Source organism: Podarcis filfolensis, assembly GCF_964270895.1.
Source record: "Podarcis filfolensis genome assembly, chromosome: 2".
NCBI classification, from domain to species: domain Eukaryota; kingdom Metazoa; phylum Chordata; class Lepidosauria; order Squamata; family Lacertidae; genus Podarcis; species Podarcis filfolensis.
The window spans coordinates 117084545-117108751 of record NC_139605.1 but is presented as its reverse complement, the minus strand read 5'-3'; the positions used below and the strand labels follow the sequence as shown (position 1 = coordinate 117108751).

Sequence of the window (24207 nt, the reverse complement as noted above, 5' to 3'; positions counted from 1 at the left end):
GTCTCCCCGTCCTCGTCCCCCGCGTTGAGCGAGACTGTTTTCCCTGATATTCTTAAAACCGAAATCGATGCTTTGGAAACTGCTGCCTGGGGCTACATAGACTCAACTGTTCCATGAACAAACATTTGCATTTGTTTCTGCAGAAGAGTGTCAAAATTCCAGAGGTTCCTACAGATACAGACTTCCTGAAGAAATCTATTGATAGCTACCGGATAGTCAAAGATTAGGATCAGCAGCCATCTCCAGCTGCAATCTCTGTGTTGGCCCAATAAAAGATAGAAATTCACCTACTTTGTATTTCAGACCAGAGGAAGAGATGTGTAAACCACAGAGACTGTCCTGGGACTATGTAAGATTCACATCACATACACCATCCATTCCTATACTGCAAGGACCTGTATTTTGGGTCATTTTGTGGCTGCTTTCTGGCAGGTTTCAGAAAGAAAGTAGGGTTGTGGCTCTGGGATCATGTTTATATAGTACAAGGCCCACTCCTAGTCCATTCTTCCGTCACCTTGATGTTTCTGTTGCATTGAGAACCCCCAGCCTAATATTTTATTCAGAAAAGAAACTCCACATTCCATACAGCCAGTCTAACAATGTCGCAAAAATGTGCATAATATGCTTAATTTGCATAAATGCATTCCGGTTGCAGAATCTTCCTCTCAGTGGTGAATATTCTTCCAGGCGTGCAGATCGGGCTGGGTGTTTAGGCTGCCTTTAAAATACTGTATATGCATGATATGCCAATGCAACTCAGAATCACACTCAGAAGAATCAAGGATGCAAGGTTTGCACCCGGGCATGTATTCACTTTGTAGAATGGCTACTAGGTTTTCATATCGTCAAGGCAACTGTGAGATTCAGACACGCATACAGTAGAGCTCTCCTGGGACCATACAACTTCGGAATGCAGGGCGTTCCTGCTCTTAAATTGTATGGATGTGTCTGCACTTTTTTTTAAAAAAAGGAAACCCTCCCTGAATGTAAAATTCTAAGATATCAGGGAGGTTAGCCTGGAACTCCTCACTAATGTATTATTGCCCCACAAACAGAGTTTTTGACATTGAATACTCCTTCTGCAACCCCTACATTTTGAAGTAGTACTATTCCAGCAGCTGTTTTTACTGAATATGCATATTGCCCCATTTTGATAGACACAGAGGTGAGAACTACACGGGAATGGATACAGGGAAAGGCAAAGATTCTGGAAATATGTTACAGCGAAAGAATGGCAGAGGTGCTGAACTAAGCTAGATGACTGCTATATCCATAGCATGCAGGAACATATCTAGGGGGTGTGTTTTTCTTTCTTACCGTATTTTTCGCTCCATAAGACGCACTTTTTTCCTCTTAAAAACTAAGGGGAAATGTCTGTGCGTCTTATGGAGCAAATGTGTGGTCCCTGGGGCTGGGGGGGGGGACCTGGGCTTCCCCCGCCAGCCCCGCAAGCTCCGGGAGCAGAGGCAAGGCTGCGTGCAACCTTGTCGCTGCTCCCGGACCTGTTCTGGGGGCTGGGGAAGCTCGGGCTTCCCCCGCCCCAGCCCTGCGGCTAAAAACAAAGCGAAGGCTTCTGCCAAAGCCGCGCGCAACCTCTCCAGCCGGGAGAGGTTGCGCGCGGCTAAAAACAAAGCCAAGACAGCGAACTCGGGCTTCCCCTGACAGCCCCAGAAGCCTGTCCGCTGCTCTTTGGGGCTGGGGGGGGGATAATATTTTTTTCCTTGGTTTCCTCCCCCCCCCTAAAAACTAGGTGCGCCTTATGGTCCGGTGTGCCCTATGGAGCAAAAAATTGGGTTTCCCCATAAACAAGACAACAAACTTTCCTTCTGTAACCGCATGAACTTAAACACACTCCCTTTTCAAAAAGCACAGAGCTGAAAATTCCTAGAGGCCAACTTCAGCAACATATCCCAAGTTTGCACAGTGACTCCAGGGAACAAAACAACCTGCGTGTACAGAGCGTAAATTCCAAAATGTGGACATGTGATTGAAAATTCGCTGGGAATTCTTACAGTGGATCATTTCAAGTTTCTCTTGAACTCTGCTCTGATGCAGTACAGGCAAGAAAGAGGTGAGAGATACCGTATTTTTCGCCCTATAAGATGCACCAGACCACAAGCCACACCTAGTTTTTGGAGGAGGAAAACAAGAAAAAAAATATTCTGAATCTCAGAAGCCAGAACAGCAAGAGGGATCGCTGCGCTTGCTGTTCTGGCTTCTGTGATAGCTGCGCAGCCTGCATTCGCTCCATAAGACGCACACACATTTCCCCTTATTTTTTAGGAGGGAAAAAGTGAGTCCTATAGAGCAAAAAATACGGTAGTTGCCTGGGGCTGCCAAGGCTGCAGTCCTAGGCACCGGTTAGGGTTGGTGTGGTGGGGCAGAACAATGGAAGCGCCCTCCTAATGCCAGCTTACCTAGATGGGGCTGAGGTGGAGTAGAGCAGTAGCAAGGTCAGGGCCACACCGATGCGCCAGCAGAGCCAAACCAGCACTCGCACTGGTGCATCTGCGCAACCCTGAACCTGCCACTGCCCTGCCCTGCCCCAGGCCTTGCGATGAAGTTGAAGTGACGCCAGTCAGCTCTGCCTTAACACACCAGTTGCCATTGCTAGGCATGATCAGGAGTGAGCCTCAATGAAGAGGTGTACTTCCAAGTCAGCAAGCATAGGATTGGGCCATAAATGTGTTTGGCTCCTTAAAACCAAGGCAGTAATGGTCGTTCTTAAGGCTTTAGTTTCTTTCTTGCCAGAACCTTCCGTAAAATAGGGATGAGGGCCCTGTGGGTCTGCCATCAGCCCCTGCCAGCATGGCGAACGGTCAAGAATAACAGGAGTTGCAGTACAGCAACATTTGTAGGGCCACAGATTTCCCATCCCTGTCCTAAAAGTTAACACAAGGGATCCATTCACTGCATAAACGTCCCCATCATCTCCACATGCCTGCTAGACGACACATTGCACATACCCTGACCTGACTGGAACAGACTTTTTAAACGGAAAGTGAACAACGCAACTGAAGGACACCTTCATGTATATAAACAATTCTTTATCCTTCCATTGTCAGAGAGAAGGAGAAAAGAAGAGGGGCAGAGGGAGGAAGAGAAGGAGATTTCCATGCATTAAATTAAAGATGAAATGCACAGGTAATATATCTTATTGCAAGATGCCATTTTGCTTTAAGAAACATGTTTATTGCACCATTATTATTTTGGAGGGATGGGTAAAAGTTCAGAACCTCTCTGGTTGGTGTCTCCCAGTCAGAGAGACCAATGGGATGGGTTGGAAAGGCAGGATGGGTCTTCTGGCAGGATTTCCTTTGAAAGATGAGGTAAAAATGTTTTCAAATATCTGGATTGGTTGGCGCCAAGACTCGTTCAACAGGAACCAGGCAGGGGCTGGTTGTTTCTGTGTGTGTTGTTGTTTTGATTTTTTAAAAAAATTAAATAAATAAATAAAAACCCCACCACACTTCCAAGGAGTTTAGTCATAACAAAGGAGGGTTTTTTTGGGGGGGGTTGGGGGGAGGGGGATTGTCTCTCCTTTCACCACAAGCTGGATGGAGAGAGAAAGAAAAAAAAATTCACATTGATGGGAGAGCAGGAAGGTGCAACCAGGTTGAGGCACTCCCCACGCACAACAAGGAAGAGGCGGGTGGGGTCTGCGGCGGCAACACCACGGAACCAGGCAACCTCCTGCGTCGTACAGTTTACAGCGTGCGGCCCGCCCCATAAGGGCTCGGAATGGAGCCTGTGCGGAAGATGAAGGCATCAGCTTCTTCCTTCCATGGGAACTGTGGAGCCTCTCCCTCCTGGCAAAGGCCCCGTAGGCTGTTATTATACCGTCGTGACCCTCATGACAACCTCGCGGCTGGAACTGGAGCCCCCGCGGTGTTCGTTAGGCCGCAGGTGGCTGAGAATGTGCAGAATTGTATAACCACAGTGATGGTTCAAAATAGTCCTAACCCGCTGGCCCCGCTGGGAGGTCCTCTCACTCCCCGAGGAGGGGTTCGTCCGTGAATTCCGCCCTCCGGGCTTTGTGCTCCCGCCAATTGGTTCCCCTAGGTCCTTGGCTTTGTCGTAGTTCAGCACCTTCCACTGCTGGTTCACCGCTTGCCAACGCTTGAATATTCGATACACCGAGGAGCCTTCGTGGATAATCAAGCCTGTCGAAAGAAGGAAGGAAATATAAGATGGTTGCCTGGGTTCAGGGCTGGGGGAACCCTGAAAATAGGGTCCAATAAGGCACCTCAGTTTCTTTTAGCCTCTCATCATGTTGGCTTGATCTTTGACTCCTCGCTCTCCTTTGTTCCCCATATTCAAGCACATCACAAAAATACAGCCCTTCTTTGTCTCTTCTGCTCTTCAGCGAAGACTCAAGAAACTCTGACCCTCACCCTGCTTTTCATCTTCTCTTGCAACCTTCTCCTCTCCACCCTTCTGTGGTTTTACATAAGTCCCTTCACTTTTATCAGACACTCTGACAAACGCATTCGCCTCACTCCTTGCTCTGACCCATATCTCCTGAAATTGCTATGTTGGCTTCCAGTCTGCTTTGTGGTCGATCTCTTTGTTCATATCACCCCAGCAACAAATCCCTGCCCAAGTCCAAAGCCCCTCCACCACCACCAGTCACTGCTCTTGCTCCCGCAAGCAATTCCAATTGCCTTTCTCCCTTGCTGCCCCATAAGCTTGGAACTGCCTCCCAGCACACACCTGTGTGACCCCTCGCTCTCACTTGCACCAAATCCTTCCTCAATCTATCCCTTGGAGCTTTTGGCACAACCCAAGTTCTCTTGCTACACTTTAGGGCACAGTCCTAAGCTTGTCTACCCAGAAGTACTGTATTTTTCACTCCATAAGACACACTTTTTTCCTCCTAAAAAGTAAGGGGAAATGTCTGTCCGTCTTACGGAGCGAATGCGTCGTCCCTGGAGCCGAATTGCCCAGGGGCAAAAAGCAGATCGTGCTTTTTTTTGTTTGTTTAGAAAGAGGGAAAGGGGGTGTTGAAACAAAGCCGCTGATCAGCAAGCGATCAGGAGGGGAGATAAGGGACTCTAGCAATAAAGGAGGCTGCCTGGGAGGGGGGAGGTAAAAGCACATGGATCCTCAGGATGTTTGTACTGGGTCACCCCAAATTCACCATCAGATCACATAGCATGTCCATGGCTACAGCCTGCACCAACGCATCCATTGTTTCATGGGACCGCAATGGCACAAAAACGTGGTTACAAAGCACGGATCCACATGGATTCTCAGGATTTTTGCATTGGGCTACACCAAACTCACCATCAAATCACATATCATGTCTGTGGCCACAGCATGAACCACAAAAATCATACATCCACTGTTTCATTCAGAATATTTTTTTTCTTGTTTTCCTCCTCTAAAAACTAGGTGCATCTTATGGAGTGAAAAATACAGTATGTCAATGGGGCTTCCTCACTGGTTAAGCATGGTTAGGACTGCAGCCTAAGCCTCTAACCAAGGCCAAGCACATGCAATTGGAGTGATGGTACATTATTTTCCCCACTTGCCACTTCCCCCCCTTTCTTCTATCAAACTTCAGATTGGATGCTCCTCAGGGCCTTCTTGCACCACACAGGTTGAGGGTACTACATAAGCAAATGAACAAATGAATACAGTGGTACCTTGGTTCTCAAATGCCTTGGTACTCAAACAATTTGGAACCCAAACACTGCAAACCCGGAAGTGTTCTGGTTTGCCAACTTTTTTCAGAAGCTGAACGTGCTCTGTTTTGAGTGTTACGCTTCCGTTTTGAGTGCCACACTTCCGTTTTGAGTGTTACACTAAGGTCTGTCTGTTTTTGCTATTTATTTTGCATTTTGTTTTTTGCGGCTCTTTTTTTTGTTACTGTGTGGAACCCAGTTCAGCTAATGATTGATTGATTGTGTGACTGCAGTACATTGTTTATTGCTTTCATTTTATGGATCAATGGTCTCGCTAGATAGTAAAATTCATGTTAAATTGCTGTTCTAGGGGTTGTTTTCAAAAGTCTGGAATGGATTAATGCATTTTGCTTTACTTTCTATGGGAAAATGCACTTGGTTTTGGAACGCTTTGGTTTTGGAACGGACTCCTAGAACGGATTAAGTTTGAGAACCAAGGTACCACTGTATATGAATGTCAAGAGGTGACGTCTGAGTCCATCTGGATTGCACCTTGATCCATTTCCACCTCCAGCTTAGCCTGAGTTCATCACTTTGCTACAAAGCACCCGTGCCACTGGAATAATTTCTCTTATGCAGCTCTGTGCATGCTCATGCGATTTCCAGCACATATGCGTTTGGACAGGGGAGACCCAGGTTCAAGTCTCTGCTCAGGAACAAAGCTTTCAGGGTGGCTTTGGGCAAGGTACCATCACTCAACCCAAAGCCATTTCACAGGGCTGCTGTACAAGAATAGACTGTGCCTTGCACAATCATTTACATGGCGAAGTAATTCTCTTTATAGCTAGTCCTCATGATTTGTGAAGGGATATTGGAAAAGTATCCACAGGGCACAGATCCTCTGTCTTGCAAGACTTGTCACCTAGCTGTTTCTCCTGGCCTCTAGTTATTAAAGGTAAAGGTAAAGGGACCCCTGACCATTAGGTCCAGTCGTGGCTGACTCTGGGGTTGCGGCGCTCATCTCGCTTTATTGGCCAAGGGAGCCGGCGTACAGCTTCCGGGTCATGTGGCCAGCATGACTTAGCTGCTTCTGGCGAACCAGAGCAGTGCACAGAAACGCCGTTTACCTTGCTCGGTCCCTGCTCCTGCCACCCTAGCAGTTCGAAAGCACATCAAAGTGCAAGTAGATAAATAGGTACCGCTCTGGCGGGAAGGTAAACGGTGTTTCTGTGCGCTGCTCTGGTTCGCCAGAAGCGGCTTAGTCATGCTGGCCACATGACCTGGAAGCTGTACGCCGGCTCCCTCGGCCAATAAAACGAGATGAGCGCCGCAACCCCAGAGTCGGCCATGACTGGACCTAATGGCCAGGGGTCCCTTTACCTTTACCTAGAGGGCGATATGTCTGTAACGCCTTTTTTTTGTTTCCTTATTTCTGTGCGTGTTGAAAAATAATCCCTCCCCCCCTCCCGCAACATATTCTGGAACTCCAAGAGACCAGCGAGTTATAAATACCATCTCCCAACTGGATGCCACCCAGTGACAATCAATTGTGCTCCCGCCATCCTCTAACGTGGGTCATTACCATGCGACACGTGTCCCTGTTGAATCAATGGGAAATGGAAAAGTCATTCATTCATTTCCCAATGACAGCGCACCGCTCGCTTCCCACAAGGGGCCTAGCTGTTATCATTCTGTCTCGCCAGAGCTCATCCATCAGTGCCACAAACGCGGCTCGGCCTCTTTAGTGAATGTCATTGGCTCCCAATTAAAAAAGGCTTTCTCTCCCTTTGACGGTGCGCGGTGCTGGAGGTAAAATCTCTAGCCATCTGCTGTGGAACCCAAAGGCAAAGGCAGCCACAGGGCGTACCGAGCCCTAATTATGCCGCCCACGCCTTCAACCACACACGAGGCCATCAACAAAGGCACGTGACACAAAAGCTGCCGGCAATCTTCTCATCAGGACACACCTTTGGAGAAAAGGGTAACTGCGGCCCACTGAACAGATTAAACATGCATCTAAATAATATCACGGGTGCCCAGGAGCACAGCACTTGAACCAGGGACCTTGGCTCTGAGAACCTAGTGGCTATTAAGCTCAGTGGCAGAGTGCAAGGCTTTGCATGTCTACCAGCTCCACCTGGTACGCAGGCTGAGACCCTACCTGCCCGCGGACTGTCTCACCAGAGTGGTGCATGCTCTAGTTATCTCCCGCTTGGACTACTGCAATGCGCTCTACGTGGGGCTACCTTTGAAGGTGACCCTGAAACTGCAATTAATCCAGAATGCGGCAGCTAGACTGGTGACTCGGAGTGGCCGCCGGGACCACAAAAGTTTGAAAACACGTCAAAGTGCAAGTAAATAGGTACCGCTCCAGTGGGAAGGTAAACGGTGTTTCCGTGCACTGCTCTGGTTCGCCAGAAGCGGCTTAGTCATGATGGCCAAATGACCTGGAAAAACTGTCTGCGGACAAACGCCAGCTCCCTCGGCCAGTAAAGTGAGATGAGTGCCGCAACCCCAGAGTCGTCCGTGACTGGACTTAACGGTCAGGGGTCCTTTACCCAGGGACATATAAAGCTGTCATTCATTTTAAGATGTCATTCTATGTTATAATTACATTATAACCACTGATTTTATTTCTGCTTTGAAATGTTTAGGTCTTGCTTTTAACTCCTGACTCTCATCGATAATGTTCCTTTCATGTAAACTGCTTAGGGGTTTTTTACAATTCAGCAGTATACCAATTCTGTTAAATGAATAAAAATAAAATAAATACACAAGGGCTTATGTGGGTGTGCATCTATCTTCTCAGGTACTTAAAAAAGCACCTCCACACCCAACTACCATATATTTTGGAAAGATGTTGGGACTTTTCACTATACATTGGGACACCTCTTAAGATACTGTAACCAAATTTTGCATGACAGTTCTGAGATCAAGGAACAGGTTTTGATCGATGCTTGGATACAATGGGGAGCCATTTTGAATCAAGATGGCGGGCTGAACCTTTTAAGACTGCACTGATGTTTTGGTTTCTTGCCATTCCTGAGCGAAGCCAGGTACAAGGCTGCTAGTATCAAATACGTTCCTGTCACAATCACAACAAAATGTACCAAGGCCTATTTAGCATCACTGGTCACGCTTCTGGTAAGTATCAGGATGTGGTGATGGCAACAAGAGGAGATAGCTTCAAAAGGGGGTTAGACAAAAGCACAGTGGCTGAGCCAATCAGTGGCTAGAAGTCATGATGGCTATAGGATACCTTTCGGATTTGAGGTACGATGCATCTGAAAATCTATTGCTGACGGGTTTGGGGGTGGGAACATGCCTGGGAGATGGAGTCATTTTGGACTCACCGCTGTCCATGGAGGCGCAGGTAAATTCTGTATCCAGGGCAGCTGTCTACCAGCTCCACCTGGTACGCAGGCTGAGACCCTACCTGCCTGGAGACTGTCTCACCAGAGTGGTGCATGCTCTAGTTATCTCCCTCTTGGACTACTGTAAAGCGCTCTACGTGGGACGACCCTTGAAGGTGACCCGGAAAATACAACTAATCCAGAATGCGGCAGCTAGACTGGTGACTGGGGGCGGCTGCCGAGACCACATAACACCGGTCTTGAAAGACCTACATTGGCTCCCAGTACGTTTCCGAGCACAATTCAAAGTGTTGGTGTTGACCTTTAAAGCCCTAAACGGCCTCGGTCCAGTATACCTGAAGGAGCGTCTCCACCCCCATCGTTCTGCCCAGATGCTGAGGTCCAGCGCTGAGGGCCTTCTAGCGGTTCCCTCATTGCGAGAAGCAAAGCTACAGGGAACCAGGCAGAGGGCCTTCTCGGTAGTGGCGCCCGCCCTGTGGAACACCCTCCCATCAGATGTCAAAGAGATAAACAACTACCTGACATTCAGAAGACATCTGAAGGCAGCCCTGGTCAGGGAAGTTTTTAATGTATGACATATTAGTGTATTTTTGGTTTTTGTGGAAGCCGCCCAGAGTGGCTGGGGAGACCCAGCCAGATGGGCGGGGTACAAATAATAAATAATAATAATAATAATAATAATAATAATAATAATAATTATTATTATTATTATTACTACTTCTTTCATGTCCTGCTTCTGAGCTTCAGTGGAAGAATCTGGCTTGGCACTGTGACAAACAGAATAGCATACTAAAGTGGACCTTTGGTCTGAATCGGGCAGGCATCCTTTAATTTCCTTAGCTGCTCACAGCTTTTACTGGGGACAGACTGTGCATGAAAACCTGTAAAATTGGCGTGCTCCGACTGAGGTAGGCAGATTTAGGGGTTTTATGGCACTATGGCAACTAGGCCATATTGAGCCCAACACGGACGTCTGCTGTAAGCAGTTGTCTCCCATCTCTCCCATGCTGTTGAAGCATAAACTTTATTCTGTCAGCAATCAGGCTTCATTCCCAAGGTATTTTATGAACTATTTCAAAACACAAACACGCAAAACAAACATAAATCTGGCACTTGGATTAATATCTCCGCTCAGAAAGGAAGTCAGGTCCAAACGTCCAGAGATCACGGGAAGACACAATTAAATGAATGTGTGTGCACAGCGCCATTGAATGGTCTGGGAGCATCTGATGCTGCAGCCAGCGAGGGCCTGGCCCATCCCCTGAATGTGTGGCCACAGGCAGCCCCACAGAACACCATAGATATTGACTGTATTTTTCGCTCTATAGGGTGCACCAGACCATAGGATGCACCTTGTTTTAGAGGGGGAGAACAGGGGAAAAAAATTCTCCCCCTCTCTGCGCAGCACCCCTTCAGCGAAGCGGGAGGAGAAACGGAGCCCCTTCCATTTCTCCTCCCACTTCGCTGAAGGGGCACTGCGCAGAGAGGGAAAACTGTGCAGCGCCTCTTCAGCGAAACGAAGCCTGGAGAGCTAGAGCGATCGGTGTGCACCGACCCCTCTCGCTCTCCAGGCTTCAGGCTGCTATCTGCAAGCCTTCAGAGCACAGCGGGAACTCCTGCTGCGCTCCAAAGGCTTGCGGATAGCTGCCTGAAGCCCCCAAAGCGCAGCGGGAGTTCCCACTGCGCTCCGGGGGCTTCAGAGAAAGCAACGCAAAGCCTCTGGAGCGCGGGGGGAGCTCTCCCTCTGCGCTTCAGTGGCTTCGCGTTGCTATCGCTGAAGCCAAGGAGCCTGCATTCGCTCCATAGGACGCACACACATTTCCCCTTAATTTTTGAAGGAGGAAAAGTGCGTCTTATAGAGCGAAAAATACGGTAAGTGGATGCATGCACCACAAAATGAATGTGGCTGTGCCACCAAGTCTCTGGTTCTGAAAAGCTGTTTGCTATGGTTCAACTGAGTTCCCAATGTCCCCCCCACCCAGGGGTTATTGCAGCATTATTTCTCTGCCCCCTCCTCCCCCATTCATCATGTTGAATATTAAAAGTACTGGAATTGTGTTATGTAAATCACCCAGGGATTTAGAGGGGGGTGATTGGCTTATTACACTTGATGTCACCATAGACGCCTTGGCACGCAAGAGGGGAAACAGAAGTGAGGGGGCAGATGGATCCAGAAGGTTGTGTTGAGGTTGAGAGCGGGGAGAGGATGAGGCCTGGATGGTTAGTAAACTACACTATGACATACCAGCCTAGATGACTGGTGGCTCCTCCTTCCTCTGAGGTTATTATTTACAAGGGTCACAACAGAAACACTGCATGAGTTAGAGGCCTGGGACTAATTTGTGTATTACGGCATTGGGCAATTGATATGATTTGTGTTACCACTTTGTGTGGTGTGCGTCAAAGTACAATTTGTGGCTTACACCTTAACATTTCTGTCTCCTTTAAATTAAATCCTGCTATTGGCCCTTGAGCTACTTAATGGGTCTGGGCTTCTGCTGTCTCACGGTTTCAGATCCTTCAGCAATTTTTGCCATCCCATTTTCAAGACTCAACTCTGTAGCCATGAGGCCTAGAAACCTTAAGAGAGGAGAGCTGGGTTTCTAACGCCTGTGGCCTCCTGATGAAGGAATGGGTTTCCCAAACCCAAAACTAACTGTGCAGGCAGTTTGAAACTGCACCAAAATCCCTATTTTTCCTTAGCTAAAATCCATTAACTTGAGCTCTGAGTCAATGTATAAACAAAAACCCGGCCGTGCTCAGAGCCCTCTCCTTTATCAGTTTGTGACGATAGGGATGACCCTGACTGCACCAGTAGAACAGAGAAAGACACATCTGTACCTTATCTTATGTGCTGATCACAAAAGACGCACAGACCTAAGTCCAGAACAATGCCAAAGCGTGTTTTCGGAGATGACGACCTCTTCCTCCAAGATAAGAGTAGGAAGAGGAAGATCCTTTTATGGTCAGAAGTACAGGAAGGAATTCCCTTTTATGGTTAAGAATACCAGAGCAAGAACATATGTGATGTCAACCTGCGTACATAGGCTGACGTGGTTGGATTTATATGGGAAGGAGGGAGAGGCTGCCTGGAGGATATATATACTGCATGAAACTTGTCATTTCTTTGGACTTGCTGTGGACTTGATCACGCAAGTGCCTTCTGCTATCTGGAGAGCAGAATAAACTCTTTTTTCGAACCAACCTCGGTGTCATTTGACTTCCTTCCTCCTGTCCCGGAGCAACGCAGACCCAATCGGTGAACTCAAATAAGGCTACACTGAGGCTTTTGTTAACGTTTCATTGCTGGCTGGTTTGTGCTGTTAAGCCTGTGCTAAGAGCCAATTCCGACATTTTACCCATACAGATCTGTGGAGACCTACGTCTTACAACTTGCTGCCATTTCCCCCTGTGTTCAGAGTGTGGGTGTGTTTTCTCTTTCCTGCTTCCAAATGATTCTCAAAAAATTCTGAGAATTCCAGGCACCTTGGGATGTTTGTGTGTGTGGATTGGCGAGACGTTGCAATGCTCTGTAATCATTCTAAGCTTTGACTGACCCTGCCACTTATAGGGGAAAGATGCAGCTCACTGGCAGAGCATCTCCTCTGCATGCAGGAAGTCCCAGATGCAATCTTTGGCATTTCCAGGCAGTGCTGGGAATGTCTCCTGTGTGAATCCCTGGAGAGCGACTGGCAGGCTGGGGATACAATTGTAGATTGGCCAATGGGCAGACTCAGTATAAAGCCAGCTTCCTATGTTCCTGCTCTAGGAAAACAAATGGTTCCCACAGAAGCAGTGGCTAATTTCTAAAATAAAAGGTGCTGGGGCTAACTTCAGCAGGGAAGCCGTACTTCCCTCCTCTCAGGTTTTTATTCTTATTCTCAGGCAAGGTGCAACTGGCCATCAGTGGCGAAAGCAAGGTAGTCTGCAGAGGCTCAGAAACCACTCTCCAAAATATCATTAACAGGCATGGGGCTGGTCCCAGGCTCTGAATAAAGGTTCTTGGGCTGAGTTTGAAAATTCTGTGTCTAGAATGTATGTATACATTCATTGCCGTATACAGTGGTACCTCAGGTTACATACGCTTCAGGTTACATATGCTTCAGGTTACAGACTCCGCTAACCCAGAAATAGTACCTCGGGTTAAGAACTTTGCTTCAGGATGAGAACAGAAATCGTGCTCCGGTGGCGTGGCGGCAGCAGGAGGCCCCATTAGCTAAAGTGGTGCTTCAGGTAAAGAACAGTTACAGGTTAAGAACGGACCTCCGGAACGAATTAAGTACTTAACCCGAGGTACCACTGTATAAACTATGCAAATTAAGCACACCTATATAGTTCGTTTTGTATATTTCCCCCTAGGGTAAAGGGACCCCTGACCATTAGGTCCTGTTGCGAACGACTCTGGGGTTGTGGTGCTCATCTCGCTTTACTGGCCGAGGGAGCCGATGTACAGCTTCCGGGTCATGTGGCCAGCATGACTAAGCTGCTTCTGGCGAACCAGAGCAGCGCACGGAAACACCGTTTACCTTCCCACCGGAGCGGTACCTATTTATCTACTTGCACTTTGTGCTTTCGAACTGCTAGGTTGGCAGGAGCAGGGACCAAGCAACAGGAGCTCACCCTGTTGCGGGGATTCGAACCACCGACCTTCTGATTGGCAAGCCCTAGGCCAGGGGTAGGCAACCTAAACCCTCTGGGCTGGATGCGGCCCAATCACCTTCTCAATCCGGCCTGCGGATGGTCCAGGAATCAGCATGTTTTTACATGAGTAGAGTGTGTGCTTTTATTTAAAATGCATCTCTGGGCTATTTGTGGGGCATAGGAATTCATTTATTTATTTTTTCAAAATATAGTCCGGTCCACCAGATGGTGTAAGGGACGGTGGACCGGCCCACGGCTGAAAAAGGTTGCTGACCCCTGCCTTAGGCTCTGTGGTTTATCCCACAGCGCCACCTGCACCCCATATTTCCTCCTAGCGAGGGGGAAATAGCAAAGCAAAGAACTGGAGCCCACGTCCTTTCCAAAGAAATCTCATTTAGCCCCTCCCACCTCTGCACCTGGGACACACTGAGATATTGGTAACTATTCACCATCTCCACATCCTTAAACTCTCCCTCTCTGTATATATGATTTACTTAGATTTTTGGGTTGACAAATTCTGAATGCGGTAACAATAGGCTTGCATGATGTCCAGGAATTCAAACAGCTCTGCAATTTAAAAACGCCAGAGGGGCTGGGGAAGGTGGGTGAAAGAGATTTTAACACACGGTGGCTAATCGTTACAATCTCAAGCAAAAAGTAGGATGCAAGAAAACTTGTCTATAGAGAACTGCTTTCTGACCTCAATAGAAGCATACGTTCTCCATCCTAATCTCATTTCCTGTGTTACTGCGCTGGCAAGACTATTAACAGGAGGCACTACTTCAGAACTGGCCTTTCCTAATGGTTAGAAATCTCCTGAAATCTACCATCAAATTCCTTTGCATCGAGTTCCACAAGGGAATCACAGAGCGGACGAAGCATTGATTTCCCTTTCCCCTGCATCCAGCAAGCTGCAGGGATCATGCTAGCAAAACAGGGGGAAGTCTCCCGTTTGTTTTTCTAAGCAATGAAAGCGGGCTTGGCTGGCTGGACTCACTCACCTATGCAGACGATGTCCATAAAGCCGTACATCCCATAGCAGATCTGGAAGAGCAGGTCCTGGCGCTGCCACTTGGCCGAGGGGCTGAGCGACGACCAGATGAGCCACGAGATGCTGGCGATGAGGAAGAGGGAACCCAGGATGATGGCTGCGATCTGTACCTTTTCGATCACCGTCAGGGAAATCGCCTGCCACTGGGGGCGGGGAGGAAAAACAGCACATGGGAGCGAATGCCGGCAGGGTGCTTTTGCCAAACGATGGGCAGAACAAGCCAAGATGGGATTTTCCCATGAGGCCGAGGGGTGCAGAATCTTAGGGTGTCGATGCACAACAAATGCAATACAGAGAGCTTGGGCGTTGGCAAAATCATTCTGCTACAAATATACAAATGTTTAGGGAAGTTTTTAATGTTTGATGTTTTATTCTGTTTTTAATCTGTTGGGAGTCGCCCAGAGTGGCTGGGGGAACCCAGCCAGATGGGCAGGGTATAAAATATACATTATTATTATTGTTATTGTTGTTGTTGTTGTATTATTATTATTATTATTATTATTATTATTATTATTATTATTAACGACCTGTTCCAAGGGTTGTAGCCAGTGCTAGCCCTGTTCAGAAAGGAACCACTGAAATTGATAGACATGACTAACTTAGACCCATCAATTTCAATGGGTCTACTCTGAGTAGGACTACTCCCCATGCTGCTGCTTCCCATGGCTTCTTTTCCACACCCTACGACAAAACCAGATAATGGGAATAGAACGGGGGGGGGGGCGGGATGCCACAGGATAGTGGTTTTTGGAATGTACCGCAGGATATATCCTCAGGTTCCTTGAGAACTTACTAATCTCCTTACTGAGGAAGGCTTGAGAACGGCAGACAGGTTTCTCCAATGTGCTTCCAAAGTCATACCCTCAGTTGGTGGAGCAATGCGGAAGCGCAATAAAGGCTTCACCAGGTGAAATGTGCACCACACAGCACAATGGGTGTGGAATGTATGGCCATCAGAATCTTTTTTGAGGTAGTTAAAACGGCTTGGCAGGCCTAGATGTGTATGTGGGCTCACACACATGCGCATCATCTGCCATGCTTTGCTGTTGCCTCCCCTCCTCCCTGCAACATGTGGCCTGCTGGTAAAAAAATAATTCACCAACCAGGGTTTTAACAGACCCTCCAAGTGTTCCTACATTCCAGGGACAGTCCCAGTTTTACAGAAGCCGTCCCGGTTTCCGATTTGACCCCAGAATGTCCCGCTTTTCCTTAGGACGTCCCTATTTTCATTGGAGATATGTTGGAGGGTATGGAATTATGTGACCCCTGAGCCAAGCAGATAAGTAGCTATACAAAACATCAGAAGGCAGCCCTGCATAGGGAAGTTTGTAAAAAAATGTTTAACGTTTGATTGTATTTTTTTATATGTTTGAAGCAACCTAGAATGGTTGCGGCAGCCCAGTCAGGTGGACAGGGTATAAATAGTAAACTTTTCATCAGAGAAATGTTGTAGGGTATTGCTTTAGCTGTTTCGGTGCTTACCTGCAAGGGATTCTTTGTGCTAATGGCTAAGACCTGGTATTTGAAGTAGCACAGCTCACAGCTCCAAGAACCTCTCTCGCTGATCCAGCGAATCAGGCAGGGCTGGTGGGTGCAGCGGACGGACCCGTCACAGCGACATGGGCTTAACAGCTCCCCCTGCAAGGAAAAAAGCATAGGAGAGTCAGGGAGGTCTTTGCTTATTGGCTACAGGCTTCCTGGACCCTGCGGCTGAGACTTCACGGAAGCTACCTGTGCCTGTAGGAGTACCAGTCATGACAAACCATCACAACCACCCAGAGGATTCTGGGCAACACCAGCCATCTCTAAGCCTAGAGTCCATTAAAAGTAAAGGGACCCCTGACCATTAGGTCCAGTCGTGGCCAACTCTGGGATTGCGGTGCTCATCTCGCTTTATTGGCCAAGGGAGCCGGCGTACAGCTTCCGGGTCATGTGGCCAGCAGGACTAAGGCGCTTCTGGCAAACTAAGCAGCGCACGGAAACGCCGTTTACCTTCCCGCCGGAGCGGTACCTATTTATCTACTAGCACTCTGACGTGTTTTCAGACTGCTCGGTTGGCAGGAGCAGGGACCCAGCAACGGGAGCTCACCCCGTCATGGGGATTCAAACCGCCGACCTTCTGATCGGCGAGTCCTAGGCTCTGCCGATCCATTAGGTCTCCTCTATTTAAGAAACCACCACCGCCACACCACAGAAGCGAGCCTGGTTCGTTAGTGCTACCTGCTTAATGTGCTGGCAAGGAGAGCAATTAGCATCAATATTTCAAGCTCGCTTGCAGGAAGTATTAATGATAGGTTAGGGAGATATGCCTGGACAAGGAAATTGCTGTGGATTCCTGTCAGATGGGGGGGGCAGAGCAAGAGGTCACTACTGGGTCTCTGGCCACGTATCCCAAACAGCAGCAGAATCCCGTTGCTAAGAACACAGCAACAAAGGAGGAAAGGGGCAGGCTGCAGAGAGAAAGCAAGCAAGCAGGGTAGCCAATGACTGGATTAGTCAATTGGTAAAGGAAATTAGGAGCAAGCTCTCAGCTGGATGGAGTGGCCCATTGGTGCTTGGCATTACCTTAAACATGCGGGCTTAAGTTGCTAACTTTGATATTGAAAGGAGGTAGGGAGTCATGTAGGGATGTGGGTGGAGCTGTGGGTTAAACCACAGAGCCTAGGATTTGTCAATCAGAAGGTCGGCGGTTCGAATCCCTGCGACGGGGTGAGCTCCCGTTGCTTGGTCCCTGCTCCTGCCAACCTAGCAGTTCAAAACAACATCAAAGTGCAAGTAGATAAATAGGTACCACTCTGGCAGGAAGGTAAACGGCGTTTCCGTGTGCTGCTCTGGTTCACCAGAAGCGGCTTAGTCATGCTGGCCACATGACCTGGAAGCTGTACGCTGGCTCCCTCGGCCAATAAAGCGAGATGAGCGCCGCAACCCCAGAGTCGGCCACGACTGGACCTAATGGTCAGGGGTCCCATTACCTTTATGTAGGGAGTCATGTGGCTCAAGGCTGGCTTTCCACGAAGAATGACCTGCCCCAGTCCAAAAATGGAAAACGAGTGAGATCCCAACTAAAGAAGAGTGGCAACTTAAGCTGATGGAATATTCGCTGCTTGCGGACTTAACACATAGAACAAGAGAACAAGAAGAGCATATGTTTAGAGAAGATTGGAAAGTGTTTATTGAATATAAGGGGGGGAATTGTGTACACTTGAAAACGTGGGAAGCATTAAGATAAATTCAACAGTGTAAATAAGTTTTGATGGATGTAATAATGGAATACTGAGTGGTTTAGTTCATGCAAAATATGCAGGGATTTTATGATATGCAAAATGAACCATGGAAAGAGAAGAAGGGAAGTCATTGATATTTTAAGGGTGTTTAAACGAGTATTCTAACAGAAAATGTAATAAAAATTATATACAGTATATAAACAAAGAGAATGATGTGCCCCCAATAGCTGTCAGAGGGTGGGGCTTGGCAAAAACCTGGCGCTGGGCCCAAATAAAGAGCAAGACAAGGATCCACACCAGGGCTCCACACAGCTGCTTTCCCTTCCAACTTAAGTGGCAAGCTTAACACAGGCCAAGCCACACTGGGCCATCCCAGTGGCCCATCTATTCCAGCATCCTGTTCTCCTGATGGCTGACCAGAAGGCCACAAAGAGCAGGATATGAGCACAACAGCACCCTCCCTATATCTGTGTCGTTTGGCCCTAGCTCGGAGGGCCAGTGGGCAGAGGGTGAGCTTTGGATATGGGAGACCCAAGTTCCAATCTCTCTCTAACGATGACTTTACTGGGGATTGTTTTACAGTTCTGCTTCCCCAGTAGAGGCACCCCCACCACCATTAGCTAACAGAAGCGGTCCTCGAATTCTGATGTTGACTCTTGTTTGCATGGGTGGAGGATACAGAGGGGCGTACATGTATAAAAACTAGCCTACTGTAAGGTAAAGGTAAAGGGACCCCTGACCATTAGGTCCAGTCGTGGCCGACTCTGGGGTTGCGGCGCTCATCTCGCTTTATTGGCTGAGGGAGCTGGCGTACAGCTTCCGAGTCATGTGGCCAGCACGACTAAGCCGCTTCTGGCGAACCAGAGCAGCACACAGAAACGCTGTTTACCTTCCCGCCGGAGTGGTACCTATTTATCTACTTGCACTTTGACATGCTTTTGAACTGGGCAGAAGGAGGGACCAAGCAACTGGAGCTCACCCCGTCGCGGGGAATCGAACTGCCGACCTTCTGATCGGCAAGTCCTAGGCTCTGTGGTATAACCCACAGCATCACCCACGTCCCAGCCTACTGTACAAAAGGTAAAAATTACATTAGTGACTAGGGCTGGGCGATATCTGGTTTTCAACATTGTGATATATTACCAGCTAAACATTGTGATATGCTGATCTATCACAATGCCTGAAGTAAGGATGGAGCTATGTAGAGGCAACTGGTTGGCTTCGCAGTTTTTCTCAGATTGTGATTTTTGCATAACCCACCCACAATGATTTGTGAATGATTTGTGATGTATTGCCTGGTCAAAAATGGTGAAACCAATATCACGATGTGGACTTCAAACCAGTTTTGGAGGATAATCAGTATGTCACCTAGCCCTATTAAGTGACCCCCCCACCTACTTTTGCCCCTGCCCACCAGTGCCATGTGGCCCTCAAAAGGTTTCCTAGAAGGGAATGTGGCCCTTAGGCTGAGAAAAAGTTCCCCAACCCCTGATCTAGCACAGTAACAATAAGCAAGAGAATGAAACAGAAAGATAAGCAAAATTAGAAGAACGTTTCAAAGTTTACGTCAGACCTTTGAGTGGCACAAAACTATTGGGAAGGAAAGCGGCTTTGAATAATTCAATTATGTCCCTATTGTTACAGTCATGGGCCTCTGCAGAATTATTAAAAATCCAGCCTTCTATTTTCAGTCATTTAAGCAGGAAGATGGGACAAGAGAGGAGAAGATTTAAAAAGAGGTAAAGGAGATGGGGATGAGTTTGTGCGCAAGGAGTTAAAGCACACCAGAAAGTAACAGGTTAAAAAACACATTGAGTTTTCATGAAATCCTCATGAAACTATACATCATGTTAACATCGCAAAGCCTTTTTTCTTGTGTATAGATACTAGGTAAAGGTGAAGGTAAAGGTAAAGGTACCCCTGACTGTTAGGTCCAGTTGCGGACGACTCTGGGGTTGCACGCTCATCTTGCTTTACAGGCTGAGGGAGCCAGCATGACTAAGCCGCTTCTGGCAAACCAGATCAGTGCACAGAAACGCTGTTTACCTTCCCGCCAGAGCGGTACCTATTTATCTACTTGCACTTTGACGTGCTTTTGAACTGCTAAGTTGGCAGGAGCTGGGACCAAGCAATGGGAGCTCACTCCATCGTGGGGATTCGAACCACTGACCTTCTGATCAGCAAGTCCTAGGCTCTGTGGTTTAGACCACAGTTGGCTATGGTTTCCCATCATGCCTACCACAATGCAACATGTAATATAATACAAATTCCCAGTCTGGATCCTGGGCACTGCTTGCACCTTAAGTTCATCAAGTATATGCCCCTGTTGTCTGAGGCTCAGAGGACAGTTCTGACATCCAGGGCTTTCTCCATAATGGTACCTTTCTCTTGGAAACCCCTTGCCAAAGAAAGCCCATCATAGAGATTTGCTCCTAAATTTTAGCCACTGTATTAGGAAGGCCATTGGCAAGGATGAAGGGGTGAAGGATGAAGGGGTGGCACATCTGTCAATCTACATGCAAGTTTTGCACCGTTTCCCAATGTTCTGTGCAAAGAAAGCCTAACACATGAACCAGCTCAAAGCAACCTTAGGAAAATCACCATTACTCAACAGAGCCTGCTTTCTACTGCTTTGTGCTCTACACAATACATTTGTCTTGGATACTGATCCCTATTCTAAGCCTTCATTGCAACTTTGCTCAGGCCACGTGGACACTCATTTCTGATCTTCAAACCACCACCAAAAACATATAGAGAGGCGGCACAGTCCTTTTCATGCAATCCTGTCGTTCCCACATGATTTCTTCATTGTTGCCGGTGGGGAACCTTCAGCCCATGGGGAAGTCTTGGGCTACTAGGGTTCCAATCTGACCTGCTCAGCCATTTTTGTGAAAGCACCCCACCTGTCAATCAGGTGACACCATCCTGATGGCAGCTGATGGCTCAGTTCAATGGGTCCAGCCAACCCCTGCAGAAAGCACTATCGAACCCATCAATCTTGCTCGGTTCAGCTGCTCATGCCAGTTTCCCAGAGGCAACTGGAGCGCACAGCCAATCCCTACAGAAAGCATGATGAATATGAACACACACACCCCTCACACACCAGCTGATAGGTGGGATGGTTCAATCCTCAGTGTTTGCTAAACGCAAATAAAGCAAACATGCTGTGCAGGGGTTGCTAACACTGTCTTCCAGATGTTGTTGGACTTCAACTCCCATCAGCCCCGGTCAGCAAGGGATGGTGGGAGCTGGGAGTTCAACGGCAGAGGGCACCATGTTATAAATCCAAGTCTTGTTCGGAGCAGTGGGAAAGGGGCAGCAGGGTAACTGAGTAGACATTCTCCATCGTTCTGCCCGGACACTGAGGTCTAGCACCGAGGGCCTTCTGGCGGTTCCCTCGCTATGAGAAGCCAAGTTACAGGGAACCAGGCAGAGGGCCTTCTTGTTAGTGGCACCTGCCCTGTGGAACGCCCTCCCACCAGATGTCAGAGAAAAATAACTACCAAACTTTTAGAAGACATCTGAAGGCAGCCCTGTTTAGGGAAGCTTTTAATGTTTAATAGGTTACTGTATTTTAGTGCTCTGTTGGAAGCCGCCCAGAGTGGCTGGGGAAACCCAGCCAGATGGGCGGGGTATAAATAATAAATTATTATTATTATTATTGCCTTGATCTCATGGGATGCTGCTCTCTTGGCTGCCAGAAAGTGATGCTGGTGATCTAGCAAAGAATATGGGCAACAAAGGACTCCTCTCACTAGGTGATTTAAACAGTGTCCCCCCCCCACCGGGAGAGGGGGCTCCCTCTGTGCAGTTGCTTATTTCTACACCCTCCCAGGTTCTAGGGCTAGAATTAAAAGAAAAAAGACTACAAAAGAAAAAAAATGGACACTCCCCACCCCCCAGGTGGTACAGCTGCTATGTGCCACTGTGCTCACAGCCTGGGTTCACTGAAGCACAATGCAGAATCAAATTGGAGGATGGGGGGGGGACACAGACAGAGTTCCTAAATTGGGTCACTGTATCCAACAAAGGGAAAACAGGAGGTGTGTCTGGCTTTCCTCCTTAATCCGCTGCACACTTAGCTTGTCTGCCCTCCTTGCAACCCAGCCACCCCCCCCTCCACAGAACCATGGCTGCAGTTCAGGGCATGCTTAAGCAAGGCAGGAAGCGGCAGGCTGGGGTGGCCATTTGGAGGATGTAATTAACTGAGATTGGGGGGGGCGGGGGAGAGAGAGCCTTCCTAGCAAGGCTGCAGGAAGCCGTACACAAGGAGCGGGTTGTAGCTCTGAAGTCACAGGAGAGACACGTCTCCCATTGTTTTAGGAAGGGGGGGGGAACATAGCTGTCAACTTTCATATTTGAAAATAAGGGATCAGCAGCCTCAATAATAATAATAATAATAATAATAATAATAATAATAATAATAATTTTTTTTATTTATATCCCGCCCTCCCCAGCCGAAGCCGGGCTCAGGGCGGCTAACAACAATAAAATAATACATTCTAAAATCATTTCATTATAAAATTAATTCAAATCAAATTGTTGGCAACCATTGGGCTAGAGTTCTGTGAAGATTGCCAAAGGAGGGGGTCAGGCTGTGCCTTGGCCAAAGGCTTGGCGGAACAGCTCTGTCTTGCAGGCCCTGCGGAAAGATGTCAAGTCCCGCAGGGCCCTAGTCTCTTGTGGCAGAGCGTTGCACCAGATCGGCGCCACAGCCGAAAAAGCCCTGGCTCTGGTTGAGGCCAGCCTAACCTCTCTGTGGCCTGGGACCTTCAAGATGTTTTTATTTGCAGACCGTAAGTTCCTCTGTGGGACATACCAGGAGAGGCGGTCCCGTAGGTATGAGGGTCCTAGGCCGTATAGGGTTTTAAAGGTTAAAACCAGCACCTTAAACCTGATCCTGTACTCCACTGGGAGCCAGAGCAGCTGGTATAGCACCGGGTGAATGTGATCTCGCAGTGAGGACCCCGTAAGGAGTCTCGCCACGGCATTCTGCACCCGCTGGAGTTTCTGGGTCAGTTTCAAGGGCAGCCCCACGTAGAGCGAGTTACAATAATCCAGTCTGGAGGTGATCAGCAGCCTCACCTGTCCTGGGGAGCCTCGAAAATAAGGGATCAGCAACCTCACCTGTCCTGGGGACAGTCTACGGGATATCTAACAATCTGGGATAGCAGCGGGAACGGCGCTGGAATAAGGGAATTTCCCGCAAAAAAAGGGAAGGTTGACAGCTATGGGGAGGAAGCAGGCTCTGCTCACAGAGGCATTTGATGTTGCCCGCAGCCTCCCGCCTCCCAACACTCCCTGGGCTTTATTTGTGGATGCCATGGACGGGAGTACCCATCACATTCCAGAGAAGTCTTCAAGAGCAGGCTCCTAGTCCTTATGGATGCGATGACAAGCTTTGACAGGTGAAGGAAGTGTCGGTGATAGGCCAGAAGAGAGAATGTGGGAGGAGCTTCCAGTGAAAATAACAACAACCCTGTAGCAAGGGGAGCCAGCACAAAAGATAAAAGCAGGCTATCTCTGGTCCAGTTTCAATGGGGGAACTGTCACCAGTTCTCTGTTCCCTGCACCCCCCGGGGCCAGAGGGGGGGAGATGAAGCTGCAGGCAGGCTGACAAGAGGATGGTAGCATGACTGCCCCCAAATCCTCTTGGTTCTGGGATGCAAGTGATCCCAAGAGCCAATTCCCCAGCACGAGCTGCTATAACGCTTTCAGGTCCGTAGCATGCAGGCCTGACTTGTCACTAAGATGGTCAGGTTGTGTCTGAACTTCACAAGATGGAACGAACACACACACACACACACACACACACACACACTCCTTCCATCACATACCTATAGTATCTCTGGGTAAGAGTTAGGCTTGACCCCTTTTCTCTAACAGCATGTTTTCTACAGGCAGTGAATGTCTTGTTCCTGGAGATCTTGGTGCCTTCTGCTTCAAAAACCATGTCTCCTGCTACAGAATTATGACCCTTTCCTTCATATGTTCAGTTTTAATGGTAATATGTTTTACAATGGCTTTTAAAAAGGGGGGGAAGCAATGATACGAGCCAACAATATTGAGTATTGCTATATTCTTGAGGCTCGGGGTGGTGGTGGAGTGCAGATCTTCCTGACTATAACTCACTATGCAGATACAGAAGAAACTCACATTTCGCGCAGCAAAGGCCGAGTCGTCTTGTTTTGCGCTTCCCCCTTCCCCCCCCCCCCAAGCAATGGAGAAAACTCAAGGCTGCCTTTGCGCCAAATGTTTCCTTTGGAGGAGGAGAGCAACTTATGGTGCCT

At 48.2% G+C, this 24207-nt stretch overlaps 1 protein-coding gene across 1 annotated transcript in view; it reads right to left on the bottom strand.

Moving 5' to 3' along the window:
- Positions 1 to 3170: 3170 nt before the first annotated feature.
- MARCHF9 (membrane associated ring-CH-type finger 9) overlaps positions 3171 to 24207 on the bottom strand; it is a 43649-nt gene continuing 22612 nt past the window's right edge. Inside the window, exons 2-4 of the mRNA XM_083599445.1 lie at positions 16176 to 16331; positions 14644 to 14836; positions 3171 to 4163 (exon numbers count right to left, since the gene is read on the bottom strand). Coding sequence (XP_083455571.1) covers positions 3835 to 4163; positions 14644 to 14836; positions 16176 to 16331 — 678 coding nt within the window. The 3' untranslated portion in view covers positions 3171 to 3834. The remainder of the gene's footprint in view (positions 4164 to 14643; positions 14837 to 16175; positions 16332 to 24207) is intronic.